The sequence below is a fragment of the Paramormyrops kingsleyae genome, chromosome 1 (assembly GCF_048594095.1).
Source record: "Paramormyrops kingsleyae isolate MSU_618 chromosome 1, PKINGS_0.4, whole genome shotgun sequence".
Classification (NCBI taxonomy): domain Eukaryota; kingdom Metazoa; phylum Chordata; class Actinopteri; order Osteoglossiformes; family Mormyridae; genus Paramormyrops; species Paramormyrops kingsleyae.
In genome coordinates this window covers 31547332-31570249 of record NC_132797.1, presented here as the reverse complement: position 1 = coordinate 31570249, position 22918 = coordinate 31547332, and the positions used below count along the sequence as shown (strand labels likewise).

Genomic DNA, 22918 nt, shown 5'->3' with positions numbered 1-22918 from the left:
TGGGTGTGTCCCGTGCTGCATGAGGCGGGCCACCATGGTCTTGGGGGGCCTAGAGAAGCAGGGGATTAACACCCCTGTCCCACAGCATCGCGAAGGTTAGCGTAAGTGCCTTTCTGTAGGGTATGACTACAGGACCCCTCCTGGGATTTGAACTGGCCACCTTCAGTCTGCTTTCTTAACCACTGCTCCCCCTGCTGCCAAGGGGGTGGGGGGAGGTTGCATCATTATATTTTAGATATAATGTCAGTCTGAGGCACTGCCTCACGCCTCGGTGAGGAATATCCCTGTTGGGCTGGTTTGGTGGCTTTTTCAGTGCCAGCCAGAGCAGTTTGGGGGGCATTCTTATTTCATAGCACGGTGGGGGATTCTGGGACTGACGGATGGTTCCGCGGTGGGGGGTTTCGCCGTGGAGAAGTAGGGAGGGGTGGAGCAGAAGCTGTACCCCTCTAATGAGATTATATCCTGCGGCTGGTCAGCACTGAGCTGTAAAAGAGCACGGAACTGTACCTCAGCCCTGAACCAGCTTTCTCTGGCAGTGTTATTAAAGTTCATTGAGGAGGGCAGGTGAGGTCCCCTCTCCTCTTTGTGTGCTGGGTGATTACTGACACCCCCTCCCCCCATCCTGACACTGCACTGCCTAAGTGAGGGCCAGTCCCCCATCTCTGACTCTATGTCCGTGTCGGGCCCTTTCATGTGTGGGGGCCTCTGTGTTGGGCCCTTTTATGTGGGGGGGCCTCTGTGTCGGGCCCTTTTATACGTAGGGGCCTCTGTGTCGGGCCCTTTTATACGTAGGGGCCTCTGTGTCGGGCCCTTTTATACGTAGGGGCCTCTGTGGCGGGCCTTTTTATACGTAGGGGCCTCCATTTTGGGCCTTTTTATACGTAGGGGCCTCTGTTTCGGGCCTTTTTACGTGTAGGGGCCTCTGTGTTAGAGATAAACATCCTGATCCTGGTGTCTTAATGTTTCCACCTTCAACTCTATATCCTTTCCTTATCTCTCATACGAATGACAAACATTAGCAACTAGACTAACCTCCACCTGTGGGGGGAGCCATCGAACACGCAACTGCGCCCCCCTAATGTCATGTGACCCCTGCAGGACACTGGGGCTGCTGGTGAAGCGGCTGGAGAAAGGCGGCAAAGCGCAGCAGGAGCAGCTCTTCCAGGAGAACGACTGCATTGTGCGCATCAACAACGGCGACCTGCGCAACATCCGCTTTGAGCAGTAAGGACCCCCAGCCTGCCCCCCCCAGCCTGCCCCCCCCCCAGCCTGGCATCTGGCTTTGCCCACTAATGCTCTCTTTGTCTCTCTCACACACACACACACACACACACGTGTAGTTTGTTTTTCCGTTGTTCTTATTTCCTCTCGTGATTTTTCGTAACTCTGGAACCAAGTCTGTCTCTCCATGAGCAAAGTGAGTGTCAGTCATTAGGTCATATCCCACCCCAACTCCCAAAATAAAAATACATATTACTATCTTCTCTAAACCTCCCCCCACCCCCACTGAGGCCATGTAAACCCTGGGGGGGGGGGGGCTAACCCCCATCTCAGACTCTTTACTCAGAGTTAGTCAGGTGTTTTTTCTTTCTGTCTTTACCATTTTAAAGGCCGACTGCACATGTGTGGCAGATTACATCTCGCCTGGGTCTCCATGAGCCAGGATTGCTGAGGTCACCCTCATTAGGAGTGACTGGGTTGTTGGGGGCTGGGGGGGGGGTGGTGGCACAGATTCTTGGCACAGAGGGGGCGTGCCGGATGGGGCCGCTTGGCCAGATGTCGTCCTGTGCGGCCCAGCTGTGCAGGAGTGCTCCCCTCGAGGCGGAGACGGTCACACCTGTAGATGGGTGGGGGCAGAGGGGGGGTACGGGGGTGGGGGATTGCAGACTCTTACATCACGTCTGTGTTTGGTAGTCGCCAGCTGCTGGCTTCGTGCGGGTCTGGAAATGCCGCTTCGGCTCGGTGCCATTTTAGTCCAGCGTACGCTCTCGAGGAAACGCCCCGTGACGGACTGTGTTAACCAGCAACCATGTCAACCGCACTGGCATTGTTATCCCCCCACCCCCCCCCCCCAACAGGTCAGCCATAATTAACAATGCCGTGATGCCACCCTCAGGGCTCTCTGACTCACAAGCTCCCCCCAGAGGCAGAGGAGCGTCCACAGACCTTAGCCCCCACCAGCCATAGATGGTGGCGGATTCCCTTGCCATGCCAAATCCTGCATCTGCAAAAACGCACACGCACATAAAAAACCCCACAAATTCAGAACCACGGATTGGTGGGAACCAGCGGCATGAAAAGTGTCTCTTCCCTGGCATGTTGAGCCGTGTGGATGATCCGGAGTGATACTCTTATCTCTCGGAATTGTTTTGTGTCAGTAAATATCTGGAGGCGATTAATGTAATTAAATGTAATGACGCGTTGATGTGTAATTTATAATTCAATCAGGCCCCCGCGCCGGCTGATTGCCGCAGTGTCGTGGCAGTGCTCATTACGCTGTAGTCTAGCTGTTTACTCCATTCTCTGTATTACCATACGAATGGAGGTCGATTCCGGAGCCTTCCGCCGTGCTGCGAGGCCAAGCTCTGCGCGTGCGCGTGTGTTATTACACAGTGAAATGGGGCGTCTTCCGGAAGATTTGCTCAGGTCACACCGCGCGCGTTTCCCCCCTGGCCTCTCTGCTTGCCCGCCTGCCCATTTCCGGCATGCCCGGGGGTCGCTGTCCTCCAGTACAGACTGTCACAGTGTCTCGGAATCCCGCTGAGGACACGTAGGCTGCTCCCTGACCTATTTTCATGGTGTAAACACTGTGTTCTCCATCACAATGAGAATCCACTGCATGTACTTCTGGCATGTCATGCTCATGCAGGGATTCTGCAGACTGCAGGGGGCACTGTGCATCACTGTCAGCATTAAGCCGTAATGTCAAGTTGCCCTGAAAGCCAGGTTGAGGTTACCTGCATGGTCTCTCCCCCGCCTCTCTCTCCCCTCTCTCCTTTTCTCTACCTCTCTCACTCTTTCCCCTCAATCTCCCTTAACCCCTCTCTCTTTATCTCCCCTCCCTTTCACCCCTTGCCTTCTCCCCCCCCCCCCCATCAGAGCACAGAACATGTTCCGTCAGGCCATGAGGTCGCCTGCCATCCTCTTCCACGTTGTCCCAGCGGCCAGCAAAGCCGAGTACGAGCGACTCTCCCAAAGTGAGATGAGTGGCCGTCTGAGCCCCGATTCACTGGACCACACACCCCAGAGGCTGCTCCCACCGGGGCCCTTCTTCTCTCCGCTGCCTCACGCGGGTGCCCCCACCAGCAAGCCCGCTGGCTCCCCCCAGAGGCCGCTCGGCTCTGCACCCTCGTCTGGCTATACCAAGAAGGTTGGCCGGAGGTTCACCATGCAGCTGAAGAAAGGTAATGTCACACCTATGTATCTCCCCTCGATTAGCGTCCCTATGGAACATTCCAGAACAGAAGAATGACCTATAGTGAGGCTCACTGTTGCCCTAAAAAGGGAGGTACAGTGTCATCACCTTTATTCATAAATTAGGTACTAAACACTGCTAATTTACAAAGGCGTTCAATTAATAAGTACACATTCATTCTGTGTCCTCTGCCAGCTTAGCATGTACAGTATAGATGTGCTGAATGATAATTATTGCTTTTAAATCTATAAATATCTGCCATTAATATTTCGGTTGAAGGTTTTAGGCGTCTCCCAGGGGTCCTTCAGAGTCCAAATCCCATCAATTCTGCACTGTGGAAGCCCGGGTAGGCCAGCCAGCCAGAGAGGCGTCCATCGCGCTGCCTGAGAGGCGTCCGCCGCGCTGCCTGACGTGCATTTAAAACACTCTGAATCTGCTCCTAGCTGGAGTCCCTTCCTCTTATCCTCAGCTTGCATAAAGCAGATGGATGGGGGGAACGTGAAGGCATGGGGGGAGGGAGGGGGGGGAAGTCAGGCTGTGAGATTGTTTATTAATGCTAAGTGTCACGGCGGTGGAGGCCTCAGCTCGCGGCGGTCGGCTCCCGAACCCACCTGAAGAAGAAAGGCAGGCCGCCGACCGTAAACTGGAGGACGGGCCTCCGAGATGATGTGGCCCCGTGTCCGTGTGCCTGCTGATGTCTGAAGCCAGTGGCAGAGGATGGGTGTCTCCTTAGATAACGTTCCAGATGCCTCCGGCAGAACGTTCCGGATGTTCTGCTATGACACCTCCCTTTCTAACAGGGCCCATTTTAGCTGGCCTTTTAGTTGCTTTCATCTCACTGTACCGGGAGCGAATCAGACGTCAGCGATTACTCGATGCCAGCTGGTTTGAAGCGCTGGCTCCTAATTAGCCGATCATGAATCCTTAGATGGCATCTCCTCGCATGGTGCCGTTTGATTTCCGTAATTATCTGATGCCGGCTTTGATTGTAGTAATTGTCTGGTACCAGGTGGAGCGGGACCGTTTGACTGTCCCGGCCCCGGCGTGGGGCGCTCGTGGGGGTGTCCGTAGTGCCAGTTGCTCCAGTGATTTACGTCTAATGAGAGTAGTTTTGGTGAAAATTGAACCACGCTTCATTGACAGTACTGATCACAGTCCCGGCTGTTGGACTGGGCGAAGCCTGTCGTCGGACCGAATCCCCTCATGGTCGGTCAGGCTTGCGGACAGTGGGTGGCATTTGGTTCTGCATTAATCAGGTTCCTGGGCTTGTCTGTAAGTAGTGCCCCCCCAACTTAAATTTGGGAGACTCAGTTATTCCTTGTTGTCTTACACATTTTCCGGTTGCAGATGGGCCCTCCCCCCTATAGTTCTGGCATTGCTGTGCATCTTCCTGGCAGATGTTACGTTCCGCAATATTTAGGGCCGCTGTCCACAAGTGCAACAGCCCTCAGTCTGTCTGACTCGCCGAGGTATAGGGCTTCCCTGCCCACTGCGGTGCCGTTAACATCCCATAATACTGCCGCGGGACTAGCCTAATGCCCCCCTCTGAAAGTCAGCCGCTGAGACCCTGGGCCCAGGATCGTATACGTAGGTTTTGCGACTCAAGAAGAGGCTGGCTGTGGGATTTCCGGGTTGGACAGCGAGGACTCGTAGCCGACTGCATTCAGCGACTCTCTGTCTCCTTAATCCTCCCCCACAGGTCCAGAAGGCTTGGGCTTCAGCATCACATCCCGCGATGTGCCCATAGGGGGCACCGCACCCATCTATGTGAAAAACATCCTGCCTCGCGGGGCTGCAATCCAAGATGGCCGACTGAAAGCAGGCGACCGGCTGCTGGAGGTTAGAGGGGGGGTGGGAGCGCATGGAGGAGCTTTACGCCCCCGAATCTCCCCTACCCTTTCCTGGAGGGGCTCACAAGGGCTTCCTTACGGGCTGCTCGGTGCTGGGTTCATTTCATCCAGGCCTCTATCGGGATTTCCTGCTTCTGTTTGTCCTTCCTGGGGTTCCCCGTCTACATCTTTATGCCTCAGCTGCTGTGAACCCACGACTTGCTATGAGATGCATCTGTGCCCATGTAGGGGTCGAGAGCTTCCCGGTCCAGTTGGTATGCTGCTTGGGGAATGACCTGTGCTTTCATGAATGAGATTTCGGGGGTGGCACATCTTTATCCTCTCACTTCTGACCTTCATCCTGCTCCTTCTGATCGTCACCCCATCCACTCCCCCTGGTGACAGGTGAATGGCGTGGACATCAACGGGAAGACCCAGGAGGAAGTCGTGGCTTTGCTCCGGGGGACACCGATGGGCGGGATGGTGGGGCTGCTGGTCCTCAGACAGGAGGACGCCTTCCTGCCCAGAGAGGTGGTAAGTGAGACGCCCCCGCACAATCAGGGCCCCCCTTGAGGTCGCAGACATCGTCCCGCCTTCGTCGTGGAGTGGCTCCTTGTTGTTATTCCGTGTTTTACTGGGAAAAATAATTCCCTCCGTTTTAGACTGAAGGCTCCGGCTGTGTTCACATGTGACTCCGAGCGCCGTGTCTGACTTCTGGCTGGGTGACTTTCACTGCTCGAGGAGCAGATGGCCAAGGGGTCCGCCTGATGCCTGCCACCAACACGGTTCCACTGATTGCCGTGGTCTGTGTGACAAGCAGGTTGCTGTGCCTCGCTAATCACGGCCGGCTATCTCTCAGTGGCCCGGGCCTGGAGGCCGTCCGCGTGCAGGCAGGGGGCGGGGTTGGCGAGCAGACCATCCTTCATGCTTAATGCATGGCTGGGGGTAGGGGGAGTTGGATCTTGCTGACTTCAAAGGACTCTGCTGCTTGCATGAATTCTGAGTCTTGTAGTGGAAAACCGAGGCACCAATCAGAGGCCGATTGGTCAGGCTACAATCAGAGGCCGGACACCCCGCCACTAATTAGAGGCCAGCTGCTGGGTTCTGTCTGTTTAGCTCGTAAGGTACAGGTGCGAGGTGTGCACTCATCACTGTGTAATACTCCACAGTGAGGAGAGGAGAGTATCTTCCAGCATGCGGCAGGACCAGCTCCATACCAGGACTGGAACTCCAGCAGTCTGCCAAACAGCAAAGGCCACATCTTAAAGCAAGTGTCACCTTAGTGATGTGACATACTGTTTGGTCCCCAGCTTCTTTGACATGTGCCGGCATCTTCATTAAAACCCCATTGTGGAAATACAATGGTGACCGGGCTTTTGCTGGGGGGGGGGGGGGGGGCTGAGCTGCCATCACTCCTGTTGTCATATTAACATGTGTAGGCACCCCCCATGCCGTTAAAGGATTTCAATAATGAATACAGGGGGTGTCCATAGCTATCAGATTAGGGGGGCCAGCGTGCTGATGCTGAGCCTTATTGCCAATAAAGCCGTGTAGAGACCAGCTCTCTTATTCTTTGGCTGTCAGTTGCCTGAGGAGGGGGTTTCTCTGTCGGGGAGGGGGGGGGAGGTTGCACACATGTATTTTGGTAATGTTCCGGAATTGGAAGATGTTACTGGAAGGATTCAGCTCTTCGGTTGGCTTCGCGACGTTTAACATTTTTATGGGATATGGTTTCCATAGCACGAGCATCCGTGTTCAGCTGTGTGTTTGTGTGCATGAGTGTGAGAGTGTGTACATGTGTTTGGGGGGGGGGCACGGGGTTGCATGTGTGCCCAGTGGGAGAGATCGGGTCCCCTGGATGCAGACCCTCAACATCATGGAGGTGTCTCCTCCAGTGAGCCCCCCCCATCCCCCCCAACCTGAAAAGACGTGAGAGCATGTATGTGAATCATCTGGCCCAGATTAATGGCTCCTTTGGACATTGATTGTTGGCCAGCGCAGCGGGGTGGGACCTCAGCTGGTTTGGGGCTGCTGGGGGCTGGAGGGACTGCTGCCAGTTGACATGCATTTTCTCAGTGGAAGAAAAATACAGGACAGTAGTGTTAGGGGAATTAGGCCCCACCCAGCTGGGTTCATTGGATGAAGCGGTGACTGACAACATGTGATAATCCCGCCCACTGCAGGCCTCTGGGCTCTGATTCTCCCAGCACATTTGTGGATCACTTCCCAGATGGAACCAGTAGAGGGGTCTGGAGGTGGGGGGCAGAATAAGCTTCTGGTGTAATTAGTGGCAGGCGGTGAAGCACACACACACACGCACACACACACACACACACGCACGCCGCTGCTCCCCCATTGTCACGCATCCCCCCACATGCGGCCACTTGCAGTGCCACATCCTCCACCACGCCCCCCTGCGGGCTCCCAGCAGAGATGATGGCATCTCCCGTTGTCCCCTTCCGGATAAATAGCCCTCCTGGTCACGGTTGGCCAGTCACACGGTTGCCGCTACGAAGCGTGCTCCGGCGGTGAAGGACGGCTGCCGCCCGCGGACTGAAGCTCGCTCTTCTGCAAGTTTCTGTGCTGTTGCTGTGGTTTATTTATATTTCTGATTTTATTTCTGACTCTTCTAGAGAGCAGAGCCTCCAGAGATGCAAGGGCCAAGACTTTTGGTAAGAGCTCGCCACATTCCCCCCTTATAAGGTCCACAGTGCTACTCACACGTATGTCTTGCAACTCTGAACACTACTGAACACCTCACCTGTGTGTTATTGCCCTGGGCACTACTGAACACCACACCAGTATTATGCTGCCCTGGATATACACACACCTTTATTTGGCCTTCTTGAATCTCCACAGTCAAGTGTTCAGCTGTTCTTGCACTTTATTCTGACATTCTATCCTAAAAGACGCATGTTATATTGTCCTGAACGCTCTACACGAGTGTCACGCTATCTTTAGCACTCATGTTCATTGCTGTGCTTCCTTCTTGTACCAGTTTATCTGTCCTGTTCCTCTAGAATTCGGGCTTATTGGTCCCTTACAAAAGATTGTTCAGCTACTAAGCGTACAAGCCATCTAAACGAAACGCTGACCCATAATATTCTCCTTTTCCATAATTACGCCAGAATAATCTTCCTCTGTCGTGAGCAGCTTTGTGACCAGTCTCCCCGGTGGGCCATTCAGAATCTTTCCCTGTAAAAGTTGCAAAGCCGATAAATAAACCATTATTTATGCGAATTTTATGCATGGGTTATAAACCTCCCGGCAACGGGCAGGAGAACAAACAGCCGATATTGTTATTGAAATGCTGCCTTTCTGCTTGGTGTAACAATGGATAAACCATTTGAGAAAACAACCTGAGCATCAATCGTGCAGCTCTCTGTGTGGTAATTATAGATCCGTTCCTAATTCTCCCAGGGAGGCGTTACCAAGCTTGCTGTAATAAATCCTCTTGCGGGGTTCTGGGGTTTATGTAGCGTAGAACGACTCCAGGCGCGATTCATTTGCTGTGCTTGTGCCTGTCCTTGATGTGCTCGAGAGGGTTTGCAGCAGAAGTTTTGGGGGTTATTTTACACGATTGTGATCTTTGTTACTGTATCAGTACCATGTTAAACTTCTCTGGTAGTGGGGCTGTTTGTCCTAAGTGCTTGTGATCTCGTTGGGGGGCCTCGGTCTTTTGTCAGTGTCCGTTTGTGGCCTTTCTCAGTTTTGGTGAACAAGTCGTGGTGTCTCCAGCCCAGTAGCGGTGTCTGTCCGCCCCCCCCCCCCCCCCCCAACCCAGCCAACTCCACTGTGTTCATGCTTCACTGCTTATTTGACGTCCAAGTCTTCTTGTCGCTCCTCCTTCTCTCCGATGCTCCGATGGTTGGCCTGAGTACCTCCATCCCCCAGATCTAATAATTCAGAAGTAAAATTAAACAGTACATTAAATTCCTCTCTGCAATGATATCTGGCTTGTTGGAGACCCATTAGGAACCACAGCTACCACGCTGTGAAACATCTTAATTGTCCAATTAATTTGAGCTTTCAGGACGGCGTGACGGCTGGATTTATGCCTCCTTTCGAGAGGAGAGGCCGGCAACAGCGGGCTCGCATGCGTTATGATTATAATTCCATCTGAGCCTCAGGCCTGGACGTTTCTATGCTGACAGGCAAGCCTCCATCACGGCCATTCTTCGTAATGCAGTCGGACACGTCGCAGTAATTGGTGCAATTAGGAGCATTTGCCGATAAATCTGCCCCACCTGTTGTTTCCAGAATTTTCTAGAATGTTTGCTGTGGGTGAAGTTGGACAGCTGGTCTTTCCTGTGGTGTCCTGGGATATGGAGGATGCCGGAGTTCCTGGCAGGTTGATCCGGTCCTGTCCGGTTTGAGAGTCGGAGCTGTGAGAGCACTATAATGGTCACACACGTCGAATCATGCCAGTCTTGGAGATCTGAGGCTCTGGATTGATGGTGTTTCTGCGGAAGTACAGAGAAGCTCTGACTCATTTCAGCAAAGTGTCATGCCCCCCCGCCCCGCCCCAGTGCCACTGGGGACTTTCTGAGGAGGTGGGTGACCTCCTTTACAGGGAGGTCGTCTCCACTCTGCGCTCGCCTGTCCCTCAGCCTGCCCCCCCGGCTCACTCATCCGCCTTGATCCCGCTCACCTTTGCTCCCTGCTCCGGGGTGGGGGCCGTATTTACGGGGAATCTTCCTGTTTGCCATGAGTCTGTGCCAGACGCTGACAGCCGGGCGATGAGGTAGCGCCTTGCAGCCACTGCCAGCCTGAACTTCACCTGCAATTCCGCTAGAATGCCGAAGCACTTTGCTCTCTCTCAATGAGAGTAATAAGTGTGGCCCAGATTCTGCCCATATTGGTAAATGTGGGGTCACATGACTCAGGACAACCCCCCCCCCCCCCTCCCCCTTTAATTAATTTCTGCACATGCTCATGGTTATTCTGTATAAGTAACCCAACAGCTTCACAACATTTATGTGTGTCTGTGTCTCGCCCTCCTCCCTGGATGGAGTTCGATGACCAGGGCCAGTTTTGGGGAGGGGGGGTGTAGTGTCGGTTCCATGGGTCTTGGCAGTGTCTCTGACTCCCCTTGTTCTACTGCTTATGGCCATCTTCTCCTATCAAGACATTTTATATAATATACAAACCATCTAAATTGTGCCCTTGTATGTACAGAGTTATTACTGTATGCACTGGGAGCACTGCTTTTGGGAGTCATTATTAAAAATGCTAAATTAACGGCACTGATAAGTTTAAAAGTTACCATGAGAAACGCGAGATTCCACTCTCACAGACACAGCTACCATGAGAGTAAGGCTGGTTACTGAGATGCACAGTGTACCCAAGCCAAGAAAAATGTGATTTTTCTGGGGTTTTTTTTTTGCTCACGTGCTGTTTGCACGAGATTCTGATCTTACAGCAAACCCCAGAAGTATTCCTTTCATGGTGTACGGCCAACTCGCCATTAACCGGAACCGCAAATGCACAAATGCAGAGCCTTTACTGTAAAAGGTTACTGTACAATGGTGCCCCCCCCCAGTGTCTAACACAAACTCCAACATCCCCCCCAGCTCCTTAATATTCAGACTCTATCAGCCGTTGCCAGGTGGAAACAGAGCAGGGAAATGCAGTTGTACGCTTATCGAACCCGGGCCCACAGTAATTACACCCTTCACTACTCCCTTTGTGCCTTTCAGCTTTAGTCGCAGTGACCTTTATGTCGGCCAGATTTGGGGGAGGGGGGTGCTTAAAAAATTTAAAGCAACTAACTAATTGTTTAAGGCCTCTCTGATGTGCCAGAGAGTATGTGGGCATTTCAGTGTCTGTGTGTGTGTGTGTGTGTGCGTGTGCGTGTGTGTGAAGAGCTTCTCTCAGCCTTGGTGTGTTGGCCTGCTGTCCCCCCCCGACACCCCCCCCCCCCCGACACATGGGCAGCTGCTCCTAATGGCCACCAACGGTCCCATCGATTAATTGGTTAATTAATTAATTAGCTGCGTGCTTAATGGCCGGTGATGATCCCCTTATGGCGGGATGGTGGTTTCTTCCAGGGTGTGTGGGGGGGGGGGGGGACTGTGGGAGGGGCCCAGAGTAGCCAGGGTAATCACACAGCATTATGACTAAGGAGGTGGCTGGGGCCTTACAGTCAGTGGTTTTTACCGCCTTTCCCTCAGCCAATGACGTGTCTCTGACACTCCCGGCAGCTCACCTGGGTCCCCGCGTCAGGCTGCTGTCGTTGATTAAGCGGAAGGTGCCCCTAATTACCAAGATGATTATGTTGTGGCAAAATATTTAATCATCTGCCCAGGAGTCAACATGCTCCAAGATGGTACTCTTCTCTAGCTGAGAGCACAACGGGGGCCTGGAGATCGCGGGTGGTGGTGGTGCCGGGAAATGAATTTGGATAGAAGAGCCCTCTCTCTCCTTTTCTCCCTTTTTCTTTCTCTCTATCTTTCTTTCTTTCTCTTCTATCTCTCTCTCATTCTCCCGGTCTTTTTCTTTCAATCTTTCATCTCACTCTCTTTGTCTCTGTCTCTCTCTCTGTCTTTCTCTTTTTTTCTGCCTATCTTTCTGTCTCTCTCTCTCTTGCTGTCCCTGTCTGTCTTTTCCCTCTTCCTCTCTCTCTTCCTCTCTATCTGTCTCTCTCGCTCTCTCTTTCCTCCTTCAACACCTTATTTGTCACCTGGCTTTTGAGCCCGTTCTCACTCCTCATCCCTTTTTGTATCACCGCGATTGAGGCCTCGAGGGCTGGGTTGGTTTAAAACACTGACAGTTTGATGCATTCCTCCGCAGCAGTAGGGCATGGGGGTGCGTCCCCTTCAGCGGACAGGAAAATGCACACCTGAACGGTCGGCTGGCCCCGAATGGGCTGCCACTGCATGGAGATCCGGCGCCATTGAGCGGTCGCCAAGGTGAACGGGCTGGCGATTGGAGTGGCCGGCGTGGGCCTGTTTGGAAACGCCGCTGCCTTGACGGGGGCGGGGGGCGGCTGCTCTCACACCTCATACAACGCCCCCCCCCCTCCCAGCCCTTCGCAGCTGTTGAGGATCAGAATTCACACTTCTCCCGCGTTTAGCTGCTTTTGTTCTTTCCCGCGTCTGCATGAAGATAAGGCAGTGTGCTCCTTTGTAGCCCGTGATATTGTGGCAAGTTTCTCCTTTTATCTTGGCTCTGCAAATGACTTTATTGTGTGTTTTTTTTTTTTTTTGTTCTGCAAATGTTGGTAATTAGAGCGCGAAGCCGGCCTGTTCTGGGGAGGGGTGATTCTTGCCCTCCGTTCGAGCGTGAAACGTCGGGGGGGGGGGATGGAGCGGGTATTTGTCTTGGGTTGGATGCAGTTTGTTTCATTTTCCTGAGCGTCTCTTTCTCAGCTCTGGCTCACACACACACACACACACACACACACACACACACACACACACACGTCCTCGGTGTAACGACATGCCCCCCCCTTCATAGAAAGCCACCGAGGAGGAACTGGTTCTGACCCCGGATGGCACCCGGGAGTTCCTCACCTTTGAGGTCCCGCTGAACGATTCCGGTTCTGCGGGGCTGGGGGTCAGCGTCAAGGGCAACCGATCCAAGGAGAACCACGCCGATCTGGGCATCTTTGTCAAGTCCATCATCAATGGCGGTGCGGCGTGTAAGGCAAGTACCCCCCCCCCCCCCCCCACCACCACCACCGAAGCACCCCATCCATGTGGGGAATGCTGCCTCCCCGAGCAGTCATGTGAGATGCTCATATGATCATACGTTTTCATTATTGAAAAGACTATGACAATACCTCTCCCTGGGTATTCCAAGCACCTCTGCAGGGGGTCCTCACAGCCCCCCAATGTCCACAGGATGGGAGGCTCCGGGTGAACGATCAGCTGATTGCGGTGAACGGTGAGTCGCTGCTGTGCAAGACCAACCAGGATGCCATGGAGACTCTGCGCAAGTCCATGTCCACCGAGGGCAACAAGCGGGGCATGATCCAGCTCATCGTTGCCAGGAGGGTCGGCAAACGCAGCGAGGTACCCATGAGTTCGGAAGGACTTATTTTAGGGCTAATCGCATGGCGGGGGGGGCAGGGTTTATTGCTGAGCCTGACATTCAGCAGCCATTTTGGGAAGCTGTGGGTGTTTTTTTTTTTTTTTTTGTACAGTATCTCGCACTTGCCTCTGAGTCCTCGGCTGTGAGGCCACCTTGTGGTGGGAAAAGGTAGGTTCACCAGTGCCTCCTGCTGCTGCGAATAGGAACCCGCAGCGTGTCAAATGGCCGCATAGCTGCTGTAACGGCGCTCCCCAGTGGCGCAGTTCCACCCGAATCCGCTCGAGCTCTCGACAGGCCGCTCACGGAGTCACGACTCGATAACGGCATCCGCAGCGCGTCCACGTGACAGGCGAAGGAGATCGGCCGATCGGCTGACGGCGGGCCGTGCAGATGGGGGGAGTTAGAGCTTAAAAGAGAATTAAAGTTGGCTGCCGTTATCAGCGGACGGCAGGGGTGACGGGATCGAAGGTAATTCGGGGGCTGAGACGTGCCTGCAGATGTATGAGATAAGCGTTTGGCGTATGAAACCCCCCGCCCGCCCCCTCCCCGAACTCGCTCTGCGAGAAGGCGAGTCTCTCCCGATACTCATAAAAATTTAACGCTTATCTGCAGAAATATGAGCGCCAGTGTCTTTGAAGTGCCTTGAGCTTAAGTGGAATGGGGGGTGACTGATGATATGTAAATGTAGCCATTTGATATTGTGGTGGAATGTTCTGGATCGAGGCAGCACTGGGACGGCACCCCAGTGCATTGTGGGGGGGGGGGGGTGCATTTGCACACAGGCTAAGGCGATTTTGGGTCAGGCCTGATTAACAGCATTGAACCCCCCCCCCCCTTCATTTTCACTCTCTCCTGCATCTCCCACAGTGAAATTATTCCCCCCTTAAGGCCACCAGTCTCAAGGTGAGCACCAGTCAGACCAGTAGGTCGCTCCAGGTGGAAATGACGCGTGACCTCCACCTTCATCCAAACTCACTTCCAAAGAAACAAATTAATGCAACTGTGGTCCAGCCTGTTCTGCACCCATTCATCTCAAGGTGGGGGGGGAGCAATATTTTAAGATGTGCTTCATGTTATATTGGGTGTGCATGTAACCAAAAAGAAATCCATCGCTGCCTTTGCTGTTTTTGAAGCTGACCTATAGGGGGCGCCTCTCTTAAACCTGATGACTTTATTGTGCTATTCCTGGCAGACTGTGTAGTAAATTACCCACCCTCAGTGGTACCATCATTAGGGAGTATGAGAGAGAGAGGATTTAGCCCCAGTACGGATGGCAGGTGGATTAACCCTTCATTCAGAGAACCGCATCACTCAATATGCTAGATAACCCTGAATAAACACTCTGACTGTTTGCTGTATTTCCCTGCGTCTTGTTGCCCACACAGACTGATTAATGCACTTATATGTTTCCCTTTGCGGCTGAATCTGAAATGAGATTTTGACCCAGATAATAAAGAAATCCAAGATTGATCATTTTAATAGATGCCTCTGAATATTATTTTAATCAATGCAGGGGTCGTTTGCTAATCTTTCATGCCAGTGTCATTCTATAAATATATTTTCATATATGTTCAAAGCAATTAAATGGCACCAAAGTCATTTAAATTCAATTAAAATCAGTGAGTAGCTCTCTGTCCGTGCTGACGGCAAAGCCATTCTTTAATTTCCAATCCACTCTGCAGTTTACACTATCCGTGCCCTCTTTATTCTGCCTATTTATTTGTTAACACCCCCCTCCCGACCAATCACTTATGGGCTTAATTGGTGATGTTGGGAGCGAGTCATGGAGATTTTTGACACTTCTGGACTTTTCCGTGGGATCTCAGCTAGTGTTTGATGTGGTACTTATTTCACACGAGGCCTCATATGTCACAGTTTGGGTTTCCGGTTATGTTTCAGGGTTCCGGTTATGTTTCAGGGTTCCGGTTATGGTTCAGGGTTCCGGTTATGGGTCAGGGTTCCGGTTATGGTTATGGGGAATGCCAAAAGGAGGAATCTAATTAACATCCTGCTCTGAATGAAGGTTCCTCGTTGTTCCTATCTGAATTCTCCTCAGTGCTGGCTGGCTCAATTCCACCAGCCGCAATAAGCTGCGTGTAGAAGCCATTCGACGTTGATCTGGCCGCAGTTTCAGTGTGACCCTCTGTCTCTCATGGTTCTGACTGTTGATGGACGGACTAGACTACCCCCCCCCCCCCCCCACAGAAGACAAAGCCTGTGTGTCAATCTGGCGCCGGTTCTTTTCGCTCCTATTGGAGGGCATCGATTGTGGTGCATGCCGAAGATTCTGAGAGCTGTGTGGTTCTCTCATTCTGGGTGCTTCTCGCTTGTGGGGGAGGGGTGTTGTTCAGTGTGCCGATGTTTCGTTGGTATGTGTCTGACTTTCTTAGCCATCTCCTGGGAAACTGTCTGGCTCACATCACCGCGGTGACACCCATGCGGCTCTTCTCGATGGCTCAGCCCATTTAACGCCGCCGGTCTGAAAGAGCCAAAGCGCCCCCTTCTCAATCTCCGCCTGAAATGGCGGCCCCCACCCTCTGGGCTCTCGGCTGGCGATTTCCCCGTCCGAGAGCCGATTTCACCACGAACTGTCAAGAGCAGGCCATCCATGAGGAGCGTCGTGCGTGATAATCCCGCTCTGATTATGCTCCTTTTATTTATCCTCGCATTGGCTTATTTCGAGCGGTTATTTAGCGTCTCTGTGAGGCCTCTGAAGGCTGTGGAGTGATGCTCTCGCAGCCCAGAAAAGTGACGGCACTGTGATCTATTGATGAAAGGGGGGCAACGTCAGGGGAACATCAGAGGAACATCAGAACAACATCAGAGGATGCAGAAAGTGCTCGGCGCCGATTTAGACTCATGTCACGCGGCGGTTTGACATCAGGGGGTGCTTCGTCTGGAGGATGCCGCCTGTTTGGGGCCATGGGGGTTGTTTATGGCGTGTTTTGGGGGGGGGGGGCAAGCATTGTTAATCTCGTGAAGATGGCCTTCAGTAGGACAGCTGGCCCGTGGGGAGCAGTGGGTGGCTCGCCTGGTTAATAAGGGCCTTATTAACACCTTGAGAGAAGTACAGAAACCCCCCCCCCCTCCCCCCCGGCTGGGACAGGTGGCCACACACACTGCCCTGCGAGGCCCGTTTATCGTGAAGCTTTAATAAACCTTCACAGTGTGTCCCTGCTCTTTTTTAGAAACTTAAACCCCCCGCCCCCTTTGAGGGGCTGACTCCGCCCCCCCCACCCCAGGCCGGCCAAGGTGTCCGTAACAATGGCGGGAGCAGGTGTCTGGCGCTGCAGCGAGCTCCGCTGTTGACGGGGATGATGAGGTCAGCCGCCCTGACCACCTTGCGGGTGGTGCTGCTTCGTTTATATTAAAGGGGGCGGGACTTGTGAGGCGGCTCGAGGACGAACACCAGTCCCCTGAAGGGCAGGCGGGACCAGGTGTGTGATGACACGTGGGTTGCTGTTGAAACGTACGATTGGCGCAATGCCGCAGTCTGACTGTCTGTAGTCCCTTCTCCGCCTTGCACTCGCGGGTCTCGCCGAGTGTGACTGTCTTCGCTGTGGTCCGCTCAGCTCCCAGCTGATTTAAAGCTAATTAAACCCGTCCTAAGCTTGGGGGTCCTGATCCGCTCTGGGCTTGGCCGTGACCCCCGTCTTGCCCCCCGCTCCCCTCCTGCGTGGCGAGATAAATCCTGGCTTTCCAACTTCATTAAACATCTCATTAATGTTAAACAGCCCTAAGTTCACCATGCCCCCCCAGCCCAGCACTGGATGGAGCTCCTTTAGCCAGACCTTCAGCCCGGATGTTTCACTTTTCTCTGGGGTTTCAAAATTTTTGCAGAGGCCAGGAAAATTAAGACAACTTCCCAAAATGGCGAGTTAACTGGTTTGATCCATGGTTTGGATAATTGACATCCCATAATCCCATAAATCCCCTGGGAAGACTGGACCCCTCCCCCAGCTTGATCATTTACGGCTGTGCCGGACACCAAGTCCCGGCCCATGTCTGTGTCTCCGGATCTGAACGGGAATGACCCTGTGGCCCCTTGGTCTGTGGAGCCAGGGTCTGGTTGGGCCCCTGGGCTTGGTTCAGCGCTTAATCTCCAGATGTTCTGATTGCCGCCATTTCTCTTCCAGCTGGAAGCTTCTGGAACCCACCCTAGGCCGGCAGCCCCCCCAAGCTGCTCATCACAGGACCGCGAGCGCCGGATCTCGCATTCTTTCTACGGAGAGGGGCAGGATGAGGGCATGGCGGCACGCGCTGCAGCGATGGCTCGGATGATAGGTGAGTGAGGTGACGCCGTCGCTGCCGTGACTGGCCGGGATGACAGCCGGTCTGGAACGGGCCGTACCAAACCAGAGTAGAGGGTCCACAATCGCTTCGGAAACACCCACCTCCCGTGTCACGCTGGGCACAGCTGTAACTGGCGGGAGGAGGGGGCGGGTTAAAGCCACTCACGAGTGCAGACCCTGCCAACCCTCCATCCCTGGGCTTTTCACTGCCAAATGAGCCCCCCCCCCCCCCCCCCCAAAGGGTGTGTAAGCCCTGTTGGAGATCTCCAAACCTCAAGATCACAGAGGCTGCCAGACGCAGCCGATGGCTGATTAATTCGCAGGATCATTGTGGCACGTTTCTCGCTTCACCTCCACTGGTGCAGGGACAGGGACACACTGGCTGGATGGTAAACAGCTGCCAGAAGGTTCTGGAGTGGCGTCACTATAAGGCAGAAGTGTCTAGAAAACAGGGGTGGGGGGAACCGAGAGTTAAAACTTGCTGCAGCCTTTATATGTCGTTTCCTGTGGTGTAATTCAACCATATTTGCTAATGTGTGGTTTTATTCTGTGCACGTTTAACGAGTGTGATGATGTGGGTTTTCCCCGGGTCGGTGTAATGGCCGAGAGCACTTTCTTTGTGAGTATTAGGAGCTCGGAGGCCCACGATCCACCGCTGGGGGGCACTGTCGCAGGGCTAGCCTGGTGGGGATCGCCCACAACCCTGGCTCTTAAAAATTGATCCCTTGGAGAAATGACAGTCCATGGGGGTGGGGGGCATAAATCCGTCCACCCCCACGCAATCACCGTCATGGTCACAGGGAAGTAGTCAGGACTGAGGTTGGCGGTTGCATCAAATGGGGGTGGTGCCCCCCTCGAGCACCAAAGGTGAACCTCTCAGTTAGACATATAAAGGTGGTGGGGGCCAGGTGACCCCCCCAATCAGGCATGAGTGGCTACTGTCGTTAGCAGCCAGCCTGCCACTCTCCCTGATTGGACAGCCCACCGGGGGGGGATTTTGGCGGGTCCCTCTGCTCTTCTCTGATGAGGCCCCCCCAGTCTTGTTCCCGACGCCCTGTATTGACCACAATTGTTCGGTTTATCGTGTTCATCGCCCTGCGTTGACCAGCACGCTCGCTGTTGGGGAGTGGGGGGGGTTTACCCCACATGATATATTTCACCGCTGGGGAGTGCGGTTGGGAATGGGGGGCTTCCCGTTTTGTTTTGCTGAGTTCCTGCAGTCCTCCCTGATCCAGGACCCGCTGCAGGTGAGGCTGTTATGTGGCAAGAATGGGGGCAGGTGCAGCGTAACACATGACTACCTCCCCTGGGTGGTCACACCCCCCCCTCCCCGCCCCCTGCCCTGCCGCATGCCAGACGCCAGTGCTCTAGCAGCTAATAGATTTGATGCGGCGTCTCTGCACGTGCTCAGTCAGTCGCTGCGGCAGACGGTTCTGCCATGTGACCATCTGGCGCGCTGACCCGTGTGCCGGCCGGGGGCGTCGCTCACTCGCTAGCCGGTGCTGGTGGCGACAGCCGGTTAACTGCTCTAGAGATTCACACGGCAAACGGGGGGGAGGAGGCCCCGGCGGAGTAGTGCCAGATACATGCACGGATCAGCTTTAGGCCCCTGGGAGCGAATGGGATTGGAAGGCCGGGCATCGGAAGGATTGACAGGCGTCTATTTAGAGAGCAGAGTGAAGGTATAGTTACAGTGCTAAGAAATAAATATGTTAATTATGAATGAAAGTTCCTGTGTGTGTCTGTGTAATACGCATATAATATTACACATTGTGCTGCTGACATATGATTGGCTGGTTCAATATTTGCTTCAACGTGCAGTTGAACAGGTGTACCTAATAAAGTGGCCAGAGAGTGTATATATAGATAGACATTAAAACAACATGCATAAACATATATTTTGATGGAATGTTCTATTGGATGAAATGTAGTATTAAGGACTGATTAACGGAGTTCCTAGCTCTCGTGTGTGTGTGTGTGTGTGGATGCCAGCACACATGTGACACGTTGTGTGTGAACTGGTCATGGTGTATATTGCTTAAACACTAAGCGCTGTGGACACAGATGTCGGAGAGAAATGATCCATCGCAGCTTTAAAACGGCTCACATCTCCAGCAGGGCGCCTTTATTTTGACGGCAGAGAGATGGTGAATTAGGACATCATTGGTCCTCAGAGAATCCCCTCAGAGCCGTGGGGAGGCTGCAGAGTCACTTGAGGATGGGGGTGGGGTCGCATCCCACCAGTGAGGAAGTGTTGGCTGATATCCCCTGATATCCAGTCCAGATGCGTGGCTAAGGGTGGTCTGCACCTCCGTTGGACCTCCCTGGACCATTATTTTTCCTGCGGTACGGAAGCTAATACTTCATAAGACGCATGGCCTACGGGCCGAGCCTGATGGGTTCAGCGCAGTGGGCTGCGTGGGCTGCGCGGGCTGCGCGGGCTGCGCAGGCTGCCTGGGCTGCACAGGCTGCCGGTCTCGAGCACCTCAGGAGCCTGTGCCGTCGCGTCTGGTTCTCCTCCCTCCCCTCAGTCTCTTCAGAGGCCAATCTGAGGAATGACGGTCTTGGGGATCCTCTGCAGCCCCCACCCACCCCTCATCTTATCATGTGACCATTACTGTCCTCGCCGAGGCTGCAGGGGGGGTCGCCCCTTCTGTGTGTTCCTGACTGGTGTTGGTGGAAATGAGGGTGTGTAACAATGTGTAACGCCTGGGTAATGGATGCCTCCGTCTCGGTTGAATGAACGTGTTGCTTTCTGGTGGGACGAGCCTCCCTGCTCGAACCCGGACGCCGTGCGGTGTGCCATCACAGGCCACCTCCCACCCCACTCATCCCGCCGCTCCATTTCTGTGACGACCTCCATCTCCCTCCCATACCTGCACCTCTTCGTTTCTCGTTAACCGTCGCCGACGGCTGCCTGTGAAATGGAGCCTGACATCTCGCATTCGGGGGGCGGCCCTGATGAGGAGGATCCCCGCCGTGCCGTTACGGTAGGCCGTGGGGGCTACATTGCCAGCTTAGGGGGGGTGGGGTCGGCCACCTTACTGTCCTACGCTCCCGAAACGCAGCCGATTATCGTGATTTAACGAAAGCGGCCGTGGGCGCTAAGCTAAGTGCTTTGTATCTCTGGTGATGATGTACCCCTTGTTCTCTGTCCTCTTCATCACCTCACTCATCCTCACAGAAACAGCAATGTCACCCCGTGTCTTACAGTAACAGGGCCTGATCTTCCCGGTCTGTGCCATTTAAAGTTTTTAATATCTGCCAAGACCTCGGCTCTAAGAAGGATCGCACCTTCCCCGGTTCCCCAGGCAGAGAGGCTTATGCAAAATGCTATTCTGGCATTTTTTAAGATGTTATTTTTTCATTACTCTCACCTTTTATGAGCTTGGAATTGCCTCTGCCGGCTTGCCTACCTGCTGTTGAGCGTAACGAAGCTCAACGTGATTAAACAGCACGAGCTGTGAGCGCCACCACTGATGCTAAATCGCCTTGAAGGCACGACGGGGAAATCGGAACAGAGGGATAATCCACCTTTACGAGGAACAGAGGAGTAACGTGCGTGGGAATATATTTTGCATTTGTGTGTTCGTTACAGTGCCGGATTATTCGGCGTTAGGGTTCGACTTGGGGAATTATGAATGATTTTCATATCAAAAAAAACATCCTGACTTGAATATGATGGAAAATGATCCATGCCGGGCGTGTATTTTATCTGCTGTTGTGTGAAAACAATCCGCAGTTTAAACAAACGGTGCTGCTGAAGCTGGATGAATATTTAATGGGCTGGTTTGCTGTCCCCGATGACACGTCTTTAAAATGGCTCCGATTTGCGTTCTCTTGTATCCTGGCTATACAAGACGTGATCGATATGGTGTGGGTGTCTGGTTATCAGTCCAGTGCAGTTATACTTGTACTGATACCTCGACGTAAAAGCCTCCATATGATGATGCAACAGAGAAGCAATGCTCTCGATTAAAACCCGCCCAGTCAGCGTTACATTCTGCTCTGTCCTCATCAAGATTTCAGGAGCTAATAGGACTCTGATATACCATATGGCCCTACTGCCAGTGCTTTGTCCTGTATATCCACCCTCACCCAGAGCCGTTACCCTACGATTGTCCTGTAGATCCACAAGATGCTGGGATTTCACTGTATGATCGTCCTATACATCCATGCGGTGCTGGGATTTCACTGTAGGATCGTCCTTTAGATCCATGAGGTGCTGGGATTTCACTGTATGATCGTCCTATAGATGTATAGGTGCTGTAATTTTGTTGTAGGATCATCCTGTATGTCTATGAGGTGCTGGAATTTTACAGTAGGGTTGTCCTGCCGTTTGTCCTCCTCAAGAGGAAGGCCGTGTGAGGAGCCGTGTGTGGCTGGTGACCCCTTTTCTGGCCGATTGACAGCAGAGAATGCATTATGTAACTCAATGATACATATATGGGTAAATATGACAGATCTCACGCTGACAGGACTCTCCTCTCTATCTCCCCATGGTCTGATTATTTTCAGCTCTGCTGCAGAGATTTGTAACACAAGCCCCTTTAATTCCTTTTATATGACGCCCGTTAGCGAGCGCCGTAAATCGATCTTCTGCAGACAATAACGAACTCGGAGCTCTAGACGGTGGAGCAGAGACGCGAAGCCCTGGAAGACGTGAAAAATCCCCGCTGGGAGGCATCCAGGATAAGCAGTTTTTTCCCCCTCTGGCAGCAGTTACATATAATTGTTGTTAAGCTGCTAAATTTACAAAATTATACTGTACTAATGGGAACAAATGTGCTTTTAGTGGTGTGCATATGCAGTGTGTCAGATGTGTTTTATATATACACGAATATGACATTTTGCCACTTGTTACAATGGCTGACGCGTGCAATGCTGTGACATCACTGCTTTGGGGAGGCTGCAGTGCATGATGGGAAAGCATGATGGGTCTCTGTGGGCTGAAGATGGCTCACCCACTTAAAGCCCCATCTCTCTCTCTCTCTCTCTCTCTCTCCCCAGGTAACTATCAGCTTTCCCCCACTGTAAACATGCCCCAGGATGATATGGTCATCATCGAGGATGATAGGCTGCCTGGACTGCCCATCCACCTGTCCGATCAGTCGTCTTCCAGCTCCCATGATGAAATGGGCTTCACCATGGGCAATCCCATCTCCTGGCCAAAAGACATACTGCTGCAGAATGAGTGGTAAGCGATCGTCTCCTCTGGGCGGGGGGGGGGGGGGGGGGAGGGGGGCTCACCGCATGCCCAGCTGTGTCATGCAGGAAGCAAGCTCCCAAAAATTTGGTGAGCAATCTCCCACAAAGCCTCAGCTGACAGCATCTCCCGAAACAGCCCG

At 53.2% G+C, this 22918-nt stretch overlaps 1 protein-coding gene across 5 annotated transcripts in view; it reads left to right on the top strand.

Moving 5' to 3' along the window:
* Positions 1-22918, top strand: part of pard3aa (par-3 family cell polarity regulator alpha, a) — a 208249-nt gene that overhangs the window by 104078 nt on the left and 81253 nt on the right. For all 5 annotated transcript variants that reach the window (XM_072713762.1, XM_072713767.1, XM_072713759.1 and 2 more), the window contains 9 exons: positions 1099-1224; positions 3100-3404; positions 5115-5254; positions 5650-5778; positions 7878-7916; positions 12703-12891; positions 13089-13259; positions 17415-17562; positions 22581-22767. In XM_072713762.1, the coding sequence (XP_072569863.1) occupies positions 1099-1224; positions 3100-3404; positions 5115-5254; positions 5650-5778; positions 7878-7916; positions 12703-12891; positions 13089-13259; positions 17415-17562; positions 22581-22767 (1434 nt within the window). The remainder of the gene's footprint in view (positions 1-1098; positions 1225-3099; positions 3405-5114; positions 5255-5649; positions 5779-7877; positions 7917-12702; positions 12892-13088; positions 13260-17414; positions 17563-22580; positions 22768-22918) is intronic.